This window comes from Notothenia rossii (assembly GCF_949606895.1).
Source record: "Notothenia rossii genome assembly, chromosome: 4".
Classification (NCBI taxonomy): Eukaryota; Metazoa; Chordata; class Actinopteri; order Perciformes; family Nototheniidae; genus Notothenia; species Notothenia rossii.
In genome coordinates this window covers 81343756-81355921 of record NC_136902.1, presented here as the reverse complement: position 1 = coordinate 81355921, position 12166 = coordinate 81343756, and the positions used below count along the sequence as shown (strand labels likewise).

General features: G+C 38.9%; 1 protein-coding gene across 2 annotated transcripts in view; it reads right to left on the bottom strand.

The window, feature by feature from the left end:
• Positions 1-2796: 2796 nt before the first annotated feature.
• Positions 2797-12166, bottom strand: part of pdgfd (platelet derived growth factor d) — a 48435-nt gene continuing 39065 nt past the window's right edge. For both annotated transcript variants that reach the window (XM_079674722.1, XM_079674723.1), the window contains exons 6-7: positions 7791-8008; positions 2797-5836 (exon numbers count right to left, since the gene is read on the bottom strand). In XM_079674722.1, coding sequence (XP_079530848.1) covers positions 5699-5836; positions 7791-8008 — 356 coding nt within the window. In that variant the 3' untranslated portion in view covers positions 2797-5698. The remainder of the gene's footprint in view (positions 5837-7790; positions 8009-12166) is intronic.

Genomic DNA, 12166 nt, shown 5'->3' with positions numbered 1-12166 from the left:
AAAGCCTGATTGAAAGGTGTTGTCGTCCTTACAATCCATGCTACAACTACACACACACACATAAAGAAAATGGTATCACTGATTTTCACTGTTAAAGGTCCGTCTACTCTCCATGAGAAGGAAAAGCCTGTCTATGCAAAGCAAAAACAGTTATATCATATCTCTGGGGGAAGATTTCCGAAATTTGAAAAGTATATTTCATTTAGTTTCAGTCATTTTTATGTTTAACTAGGTTTAATATATCTGGGCCTTTGCTTCTGTAATTTGAAGTTCATTCATTTAAAATGTTTTTGTGAGTCCCTCATTTATTTAGTTGAAACATTTATTCATGTTTATTTATTGACTTTTTTTTCAGCTCAACAAGTTTATCATTTAGTCACTTTATTTCTTCGTACAACCCTTTTAATCTGGGATGATGGAATATTGTGGATTTATCAGAGCCCTTTTCCTGTTAAAAGTTCCCTGATTAATCTATAAATAACAATATAGAAAGAGCAATGAGAGTGAACCAAAATAACAAAGTTTGAGCCGGAAACTGTCCCAGTGTGGGCGTTTTCTCTTTTGGTTCATCACAACAAGCGTCATCTATCATAACGTTTCATTAATAAGTCGATCTATATTTTATGTCAAAATATTGATTAATGAAGCTTTAAAATTTGAATATGGCAATCCGATTGGTATTCTAACAAGAAGTTATTCTTCAAAAATAATTCTTCAAATATTGCCTCAGCTGTGGCTCATCTAATGTGCAGCTGGTCCCTCTGAGCAATGTCGAGCTCTGCCCTCAACCACAGACCAAAGAAAGAGATATGGAAATGGTTAGAGAAGCATAGTGAGGGCCATCCCCATGACTAATGTATGATAGTACGATTGATAAAAGTCCCCTTAACATTGGGGGAATGACACATGGGTTATAGAAGATATAAGGAGGAACATGAGAGAGATATTGTGACAGAAGTTTGAAAAAATGTCCTCCGATGTTTCCCTCCATCTTTTATGGTTTAATTTCCTGGCTTCTGGGGTAACAGCTCGGAAGTGATTTGTCCTGATAAAGAACATAAACAAACCACATCATGGGACAGAAGCGTTTAGAGAAAGAAGAAGGACATAATGCAAAAGAGAAATGTGAACCATAAGTTGAACAAAAGGAACGAGGGAGACTAACATGAGGAAGCACAGTAGGGACTGAGGGGACCGCTAAACAAGTGGTTTTATACAAAAATATCTTCAATATGTATTCATATAAATACAAAAAATAAAAAGGAAATACAAAATGAGGACATCCTTTTCTGTTAACATAGCGAGTTGACATTTTGTGTGTGTGTGTGTTTGCCCGCAAGGAAAAGATAAAAAGCCGCTGACAGACACAAAAACAGCCTTGTAGGAATTTGGGTTTAAACAAAAAGCAAGCCCTCTCTCTCTGACCTTCTCTCTCTCCTTTATGATTGATCTGCCTTCTTTATAGTCTATTTACTCTTTATATCTCCCTTTCTTTTTTCTTTTTTTTTACCTTAATATTAATTCTTCTCACTCTTGTTTATTTTGATGGATGTTTCTGAGTGTCTGTGAACTCCACGGGGGATTGAGAGAATGTTGTTTTTTCTTGCATCTTTTTCTTTTAGAATAATGCAACAACTAGTCAGTGGAGAAATGTGGATAAAAGGATAGATGGACGGACACATGGAAGGATGGGCCCATGGATGAATGGATGGATGTTGCGGGATGTGACTGGCTGCTGTAGGAGGGAGCCTGCTGTGTAATGATAGAAGCACAGGAAGGGTTGCCGCAGCAACGCAGGGACAGGAAACAGCCTTTAGAGATATAGAGAAGGACTTGAATGAAAATACATGTATTCCTTTGATACAGTGAACCCTTTTAAAGACAAATGATTATTGTCATCAGCATATTCTTAACCATGAAATTGGTGATGTGTTTATATTTTATGGGATGAATTACCTGTTTGTAGCTTTTTTTTTACATTATTTTCTATTATTATTATGAGAGGACAACTTGTTAGGAACATCATTATGTTAACTTAGCATTTATTAATAGCAAAAAGTCATTAAACATGAATTGAACAGATGTTGTCCCATGTTATCAATGACAGATCTTGCAAATGTTTTATAATGTCTGTACTGACTGTGAAATCTGAACAAATTGCTAGATGCCAGAAATGCAGAAGTGCTGGCATTCGTGATAATCCGGAGGATGGAGCTTTCTGCCTTGCTGATCCCCTGACTTCTCCGCTCGTGATATTCACTTCGTGTTTAGAGTTATTAACAACTATCAGCATAATAACATGCTAAACTAAGACCCTGAACATAGTAAACATTTTAGACACTTAACATCAGCATATCATCAATGCATTAGCTTGTTAGCAAGCTGACATTAGCATCTAGCTTCAAGCACTGCTGTAGCTGAAGTAAAGCTTCCCAAAGCAACTAATGTGTTTACACAAGACGTTTAGTCGAGTCTTAACTCTCTGACAAAAAACTCTACATTCATGCAAACATATTCAGTTGGAGAATCAATGGAAATCTAAATGTTTAAATGTCAATATCTTGAATATGAAGCTTTTTAAAGTGAGCAAAGCACCCCAGGATTGTGTCGAACCTAGTTACTTTGTCCCAGTTGGTCTTTATCTCTCTCTTTTTACTCTCCAATATCAACTGAAACATAACACATCTGCTATAACACACTACAAAAGCAATTGATCCACATCATAGAAAAACAGAGTACAGTTAAATATCTGAAAAAGCATTTAGGTCATAAAGAAAAGCAATGGAGACAGTACTTTAAGTCTAGAAACATTTTATTTATCAAGATCAAACAGCTAATATCTTTTAATAAAACAATAGAGAAAGACACAATAAATTATTAAGGATAAGCACATGTACAGTTTTGTCATGAATGTTTTGCTGAACACAGCAGAGCACGTTTTTGGCTAAAACAAACATTCCTCAATCCCCACAGTCCTCAGAAGGGGAGGTGAAACTCTGGATTTTATCTTATCCAAAGCATTGAAGTCACAAGATTTCTCTAAGGTCTAATGTTTGTTTTTGATGCACATGAGAAATCCAAAAACCTACTGTACACAAGCAGGATTGAAAGTATGAACTTGAAATACATGCGGTTCTATTGCAAAGACAAGAGGAGAAAATAAGTCAAAGAGGAAATTCATTTGAGCACGCAACAATGGAATGTGCTGATAACACCAACAAACTGGCAGGCACAGGAAGTACACACACACACACACACACACACACACACACACACACACACACACACACACACACACACACACACACACACACACACACACACACACACACACACACACACACACACACGTGTGATGTGTGTATATTATATATATATATATATATATATAAACACACATATTTCAAATAGTAAAACTAAATAATACGTTTGCAGCAGATTTAATAAAATACTAGCGTAACTATGCATTTCGCAATAGGTATCTTGAAAAATGACTGAATACCTCAATTCATTTTTGGTTTGTTAGCTACTAAAAATGTAACAGTATATGATTTTCAGGCCGACTCTGTATTATCTGTGTGTTTCAAAATGCAACCCAGAGGATTGAAATCAAACTTTGCATGAGAACAAAAGTCAAAAGCTTTACAACAAAGGGAAGCAACATCCAAAAACAAAGTGTGTGTGTGTGTGTGTGTGTGTGTGTGTGTGTGTGTGTGTGTGTGTGTGTGTGTGTGTGTGTGTGTGTGTGTGTGTGTGTGTGTGTGTGTGTGTGTGTGTGTGTGTGTGTGTGTGTGTGTGTGTGTGGAGGATGTCTGGGCCAAATTACTTGTAATGTAACTACGGCACAACCCTAAAAACATCTGGAATATTTAAGAGCGTTTCTGTATCCCACGCCTGCCGAATAATACCCGTGACTTACAGTACACACATGCACATAAAAGCGGCGCGGGCCCGCAGCTGATCAGGTTTCACTGTGACTGAGGGATTGTCTCACTGTCCAGTTTTTTTTGTGTCTTTCTTTAGAACAAAAGAAGTGTGTAAAATCCAATTTTCTCGGAGTAATTCAGTCCTGTAAGTGGGGCCTGAGCGTGTGACACATGGGGGGGGGGTGAGGATGGAGAGATGACTAACGCTGCTGTGTTTGATTCCGCACAGCTGGATCATGTGTTTGGAAATGATAAGCAGTTACTTTGAATTCTTGCTCTATTGCTTTGATACTCCAGCTACCTGCACACACTCACATAAGCACTTGCGAGCACGGTCACATGCTCACCTTTCCCCTGCTTGTATCGGCTGCCAGCTTTCGCAGACTGTTGGTAACCCCCCCCACCCTTTAAACAAAAGGACCTCTTCCTGAGCGGTAACACACAGCCCTCTCTCTCACCACCACACTCAAGTTATATTTTCAGCAGAGACCAAGAACATTAGTCTAATTCCCACAGATCTTTTTCACTGTGGTGCCGCTGCAGAGTTGGTTGATACATGTTAGCATCTTTGCGAGAAGGTAAAAAGCAGTTTGACAAAAAAAAATCAGGCTAGCTGAATATATAAACATGCTGATTGAAACGCCTAGAGTAGCTGCAATCTTTTATATTGCATCTACAAAGTGGCTCCGCTCTCATCTCTCATCCAGAAGTGCTGGTAATCTACAAATAGCTGGCTTGATTGTCTATTTTCTGTGAGCAGCCTCTCCTTAAAAAAAATAGCTCTTTCCCCTCATGTTTTCAGAGCTTGAGGATCATGGTTTTATTCGTGTTAGCAGAATTCCGGTTAGCAGTGGGAATGCCAGGAACGCATAGAAAAGTAGGCAAAGCGCAGCAGCTTCATCTGACATCTCCTTTGATGTGTTGTGAAAGTGAGTGATGAAGGGAGAGAAAGTGTGTGTGCATGGAGTCCGGGAGAAAGAAACACGAGGAGCAGAGAGCCTATGGATGGAAGGACAAAGAGAAGCCTGAATGTATGCAGTCAGGAATGTATGCACAAAAAAAGCAAGAAATGTGAAGTGAAGAATTTAGTAAAACTAATATACTTTTGCCTGGAGTGTGAATGTGTGCTAGTGTCCAAGTAGGTTCTGGAGGGTTGTGGTTAGCCTTATTTCACATTGAGATAAAGTATTATTTTGGTTTACGCTTCCTCCAACCCTTCTCCCTCCCTCCTTCTGTCTTACGCTCACTCATCTCAGCATGCTCCTGGCAGAGGGATTGAAGTTTCTGCAAATACCCTTTTGATATCACGCAGAAATGCAAACACATAAACATGAAACAGGAATGAATACCGTTAACACAGCAGTTGCATACAGTTACATTTAAATTCGTTCAAATTTGTATCTGTTAAACTCGTCAATCAGAATGTAAATTTGATGCGGTGTTGGAGTATTTTCACATAGTTTGGTATGGTATTTATTCTGTCTACATTTTTTTGAGGGAACAATAGGGAAAACTTAAGACTCCAAGTTCCAGGAAAGTTAAATAAGAACATATGTGTCTTAACATTTACAAATGTGGCTGTAAATGCATTAACTGTACATGCACGATCAACTGTCCCTGTTTACGATGCGAGCAGCGTTTGTCAGATTGTTGCCTTCTTCTTTGCTGCATGTGTGTCTGCGTTGCTGTAATTATAAGTAGTCCGTTTGCAAAAAATGTATAAAAAAGAAACTTGTCCATCATTTGCTGATGCTCCTCCCAGGCTGGGTGTCTCAGCGGGGGGGCTGGGAGGGACACGCACACTCACACTTTTCATGGTGTGTGAGGAAGATCTCATCTATGACCCAGCGCACCTTCACCGGCCTCCGATGGCGCTGATGCAGACTGACCTCTGGGGCGTACTTCAGCACCTAAAGGAGTGGGATAAGAGAGCAAGGATGAAGAGGGGCGGTGATAACATTGATTTACTTTTGCCTGGAGGGTTAGTGTTACGGGAAGGGGTCGGTGGGTAGGTGTTGACAATACTTATCAGCTCATTGTAGCTGACGCCAAAAAAAAAATCCAATTTGAAAAAGTGAAGGACATGAGAAATGCTGATGAAAATAAGAACAAATAACTTCATACTGAAGCAAGTAAAATACAGATTAGATAGCAGGCAAGGTTTCTAAAGTGCATTGTTGTACTGTGAAACAGTGGCGGCCAGGAGACAACAATTACACATCCACCCTTTATCTTGTTAATCATAAATCACCACACTGTACTATTTCAACATTCATTCCTTCATATTTTTATCAGGGAAACTTGGACTTGTTCCCATTGGGAGAAACTGCAGGACAGGTTGCCAAGGAACCGTGCTGATTGTGAAATAGAAATGTTTTTGCAGTATCTCAGATAACACACCAAACATATGTACAGTGTGCACAGCAATCACAGATAAAAACAGACAAACAGTTTGCTGTTTTACAATATATCAAAAAAGTTGACATTTTCATAACAAATATTAGAGGTTATAAGTACTAGGGAGGGAGTTGATTTTATAGTGTGTTTCCCTCTTACTGACTGTGTCGTAGAAGTACAAATTGTTCCACAACTGATGTAGTCAATTTGCTCTCCAAAGCTCAGTGAAAGCAAAACTGCCCATGATTTATGTCAGGGCTTCCCGGCACTGAAACAATAGTGTGAGTAATAATGTGTTTCTTAAGAAGTGAAGTCAGTGAAGGAAGCAGGTACAGGTCTAACAGCCTACAAGGGGAGAGGAAAGTAGTTGAAAACTTGTAAGCTATTTTCCGCATGTACAATATATACAAAACACTATATTTTCAACGCTTAAATACACACCGGCTTACATACACATACAATTACAACCCGAATCCCACTTTTGTCTACATTTATTTAGTAAGGACGGCAAGGGAGAGAGAGACAGAGAGAGAAACCCTGCGGACCATGTTTCAATAATGAAGCTATACAAGAACAAAGACACAAAGAGATGGAGGGAAGAGTGAGAAAAGAATGAATGACAGGCTTAAAGAACAATAATGGTGCATTGCAAAGGGATACATTGAAAATGGGAATTGGGGAAAATGAAAGGATGATGGCAGTCTAGAGAGACAGACAGAGTGATACAATGCTAACAATGCAATGGGAGAGATTGGAGAGAGAATTTGTGAGGCTTCTGGTGCACTGCTGCTTCATTGTTGATGCAGCGCCTTCCTTTGCACACCCAACATCTCTCTCCTTCTCACTCACTAACTCTCACACCATCTTTTTAGCCCCTTTCAACTACACCTAAAATGTGCCAGAAATGTCACATGTAAGGCTCATGTTAGAAAAAGCCCACGCATCAATTTTCTGTAACGCTTCCAGCACAGATCAACTATAAACTGTCATATTAATGAAAGGGCCTCAGCTCACACTAGCATACAGACTTTGGGAGTGCTATCGAAAGCAAAAAAGAACTACCTCCTGTAAAAGCAAAGCTGTTTGACTGAATTAATGCTCTCATTCCAGATCAGTTGACCAGAGGTTATTTTTCCCTGTCAAGGCGAAGGATAAAAAAGGGAATAATCATCATGCATCCTAACCATGTTCTTGTCAGCAAATATGAATTAGCAAAGGTCACAGCCTAACATCTTGTACTTGTTTCCTATGCTTCAGCAAGGTCAGGGATCCACCATGCTCACAATGTTGCTTAATTATGAGAGCAGCTACAGAATCACTGGTAATGTTCTTTCATTTATCATTTCATTAATTTCCAATTTTCTGCTGGAGAATTTGATGATGCTTCCTTTCGCACACCGTGTACCAAATACCCCAGGACACAAGACAGAAGTGTGTGAGTGAGTGTGTGTGTGTGTGTGTGTCTACCTCGTGTAGTTTGAGAGTCGTCTTGGAGGCCTGACAGGTACAGCCGTTGTTCCAGTTCTCCGTTCCGCAGCCACAGTTGCCTCCACAGCGTTTGAGCAGCAGACATCGGGGGAAGAAGACGGCGTTGGTGGCCCTCAGCTCCTCTCTCAGGTTCACCGAGTAATTCCGAGGCGTACAGCTGTAGCGCTTGACGTCGTCATAAAGGCGGTTCAGATCAACTGGACAGTGCGTCAGAAAAAGAGAGCAGATAAGGCAATTAGTTCAGTTTTTGTTTATTAAGTTTCCATTTTGATGTGTCTGTTTTGGACTCCACTAAAAGGAAGTGTGAAGGAGACAAAAAGCCATTTTGATTTCATTCCTGGTTGCCAATTGCTTAGCATCATCAATAATACAAATGTGTGACATAATGGAGCAAGAGATGGAAGGATTATACAGTAGGGACGAGAAAAGCAAAGTAGCAGCAATTCTTGTAGAAAATATGGCCAGCATTGATTGAATGAAAATGGTTGAAAGGCGGGGGGGGGGGGTACTTTTTAGATACGAGTACAATTGCAACAGAAATGGACTGCTCAGGAACAGATAGAGAGAAGACAGACACAAAGATGCAGGAAGAGAGAACATAAGCCATAGAAGGACGCAGGGATCATTAATTGATTGTACAGTACATTGAATGTATTGACCGCAGTCTTCCTGTCACCACTTTGGAGAAAATGACTCTGTGTGTGTGCACCTTTGTTCATTGGCCTCCTGTAATGGTGCAAAACTAATTTCAAGAGAACCGAAAGGATTACAGGACAAGCTGAAGGGAATTATGAGACTCCACTCTAGTCTAGAGGGGAAAGCAGGAGCTCCTGAACCATAATCTTGATTCAAATATGTCCTGGTTCTATGTTACACTAGTATTGTCATTAGAGACCACTAACTATATCAGCAGAATTACATATTGTTGCTCAGGTGGTTTAAAAGAGAAGTGGGTTTCTGGAGACAGAAAATAAATTAGAGGGCATAAATAATATGGGAAAAAATGGGTGGTGATCACACATCGCCATTGTAAAAGTTATTTTGCAATACTACAATACTAGTTAAACCTCTAAGCTTTAAGATGTTTACTTTCATCTGTGGATAGAGCAATACATATATAAGTTATGCAAAATGGCAGCATTTTTTGATAACAAAATGCATCCGTCTCTGAATTGGAAACTCTAAACAACATGATTTTATATTCGGTAGTGACTTCTGCATACATTCCAATAAAAAGGAATTATTTATGTGAAAACACAGCATTGTTTATCGCTGTGAAGTTGCTCATTTGCTGCTTGGAGGAATAAAGTTTACGTTAACCGTGATATAGGTATTCCTGATCCCGGTTTGTTCTGCAAATAAGCTCTACAGACTTTTTCTAGGAGGATCCCATTAGAACTCAAAACAGCTTGATGACATAGTAACACACAATCAATATAGGCGTGAGCCACATTATGTCTATCACAATAAACTTGATTAGTGTTAAGTTTAAGATAAACAGAACAAAACATTGGTGGATTGTGAGTAGAGTCATTAGTCAACATGAATGGTTGATTTTAAGCCCTTGATCACCGTGCTTTTCCAACAACTCCTCCAACTCATACGACCGAATGGGCCGATTGTTCAGGCCCTTATTACGACCAAATATGTTGTTTGTTCAATCGCTTAATACGTCCTATAATTACGTTTTAAAGTATTCACCCTCTAGTGTTCCCGTTGAATGCAAACGTTACAGATGGTCGTTTATTCACAAGTAACCCTTTCTGTAAAATCCTAAATTGTAGGATAGTTTGGGCCTTAAAACGCTTTTTGATTAGATTTCTAGCGAGAAGTGTATATTATACTTTTAGAATCCACATCCAGTCGATATGTAGGATCTATAGTTTGATAGATATTACGAAGATGATTTGACGTATGCGGGCGGCAGCCTCCATGTAAAGTTACGGGTTAAAAACAGTATATCCGGTCTCTACGTTTTCATAATAAAACCAATGATCAAATGATTTAACAGTGATATCTGCAGTACTCATCAACTAAAAAACATCAGTTTATCCTTGTTAATTATACGACATGTATTGGTTTAAATTCTGTACAATGCTTTTGTGTTTTTCCCATAGGTTTGTCTCTTTCGATTCTGAGAGACACCTTTCTTTTTACAGAGGTTTTGATAGGCTAAAACATCGATTGTTTTAGCCGCAATGCATGTCGGGATATGGTGTTTATCCGATATGAAATCGGAAAAACATCTTTTTTAAATAATACTTTATTCCGAGTGTTCTTGCTTTTCTCTTTGGAAGTCATCTCATAACGGCGTTGTAATACACGGTTCGGCTGCATTAAATATTACATATCTGCCGTAGATATGTAATATTTAGACCTTTTGACAAACTGTAAGAAATGCCGCCAAAACTGAATATGTGACGTGGATCATAAATATATTAGCAATTAAACAACATCTTCCATTTATTTTCACACAATACGTCTCCTTACAATATCAACACTAATTCGGCTGACTTTTATATTTGATCCAATCGGTAGATAGGTTATATTATTTACACCATAACGGTGCACAGCTGATAGAAAGGGATTCCATTCCATTTCAAAGAGCTGTTGACGCTCAGCGTAACCTTGTCGCACTGCCACTCCAACATCAATCACAGGGCTTGACGACTAATCACGGGGTTTGTAAAGCAAGGCGGATGTTGTAGTCCCAAACGATAGCTGGGGATTCTGGGTAGTGTAGTGTCTTCGGAAACTGTAGTGTCTAAACTCCTACAAAAGTATTTGTTTCTCTGAATCGAAGGTTAAAAACACAAAAGCATTGTACATTGTAAACCAATCAATATTGTGTAATTAACAAGGATAAACTGATGTTTTTTAGTGGATGAGTAATGCAGATATCACTGTGTAATCATTTGACAGTGAGGGGAATATAGCCGGTTTTATTATGAAAACTTCGAGACCGAAAAAACTGTTTTCACCCACGCTAACTTTACATGGAAGCTGCATACACGTTATCCTGGCGAGACCTCAAAGCATCTTCGTAAATATCGATCAAACTATAGATCCTACACATCGACTGGACGTGGATTCTAAGAGTACAATATACACTTCTCGCTAGAAATCTAATCAAAAAGCATTTTAATGGCCAAACTATTCTACAATTTAGGATTTTCCAGAGAGGGTTATTTGTGAATAAACAAATAAACGGGAGCATGTTGTTTCTTACACGACCACTAGAGGTGCTACACTTTAACACGTGGCTATGAGTCGTAATCTAAGCTGTTTAAACAATCTACCTATTTGGTCGTTTTTTGTAGGAGGACAGGCTGTGCTTTTCTTATGAAGCTTCGGTGTAAGCAGAACTGATTCTAGCTCTATTTGTTCCCCCTTGTTTGTTTTATTTACTGCACTTATAAAAAAGCACGTAAAAAGGCAAGGATATTCCCTTAATGGTCTGCTGAGCTTTATAAAAGACAGTTTTAAGGGCCAGGGCAGACATCCACTGGACTTCATTCTGGTGCTTCACTTTAGGAGAGAGTGACTGAACAATCTCTCAGCAAAAGCAACATGACAAGAAAACAATTGCTGATGCATTTACCGGTATGGTCGAATGCAAGTGTCCCCTGTTCAAGAGAATAGGTAAAGGGCGCTAGACTTTTGAACAGAGTAGTGAGTAGAGCTTGCCCTTTAGAGACTGATAGTGGACTGTGTCTACGCACAATACATGCTATTTTGAGTCTGAAGCTATTTAATGCCCATACCATAAATGGCCTCCCAAGTAATGTTATCTTCTTATTTTAGTAGGTTCACTAAAACTGGGGTGTAAGTGGCTTCATCACCAATTGTTTATATGTTATGTAATTTGGCTTGGAGTAAGCAGTGTTGAGACATTTTAGCATTATCAGACTGAAAGAAGAGAGAAGCAGGGTAGTAAGGGTAAGCAAAATAGTGTGAAATGGGATAATCATTTCTTGAAACAAGTAAAATATTTTTTCACAGGAGTTCATTTGAAGTGAAGATGAATTAGGTTTTATTTGGTCATTGCTAAATGTTTCCCTTCAATGAAGTGGAAAGGGCTTTTATAACCCAATACGAGAATAAAGACTTGCCTAGATCAATATTTGAGGTGAAATAGAGCTACCATTTCTTGTGATTGGCTTGCATTGGCTTTTGAGCTTTGCTGCAACCATAAAGATCAGTCATGCAATAGAAACTGCCTAGAAATCGCATATCCTCGTCATTAGTATAATAAGAGTGAGCGTAAGGAACCAAAGGGAAGTGCAATGGGGTCAAGGAGAGCATAATGGCATTGATAATCAATAAGCAATTGTTCACAAAAAGAAGTCTTTGCT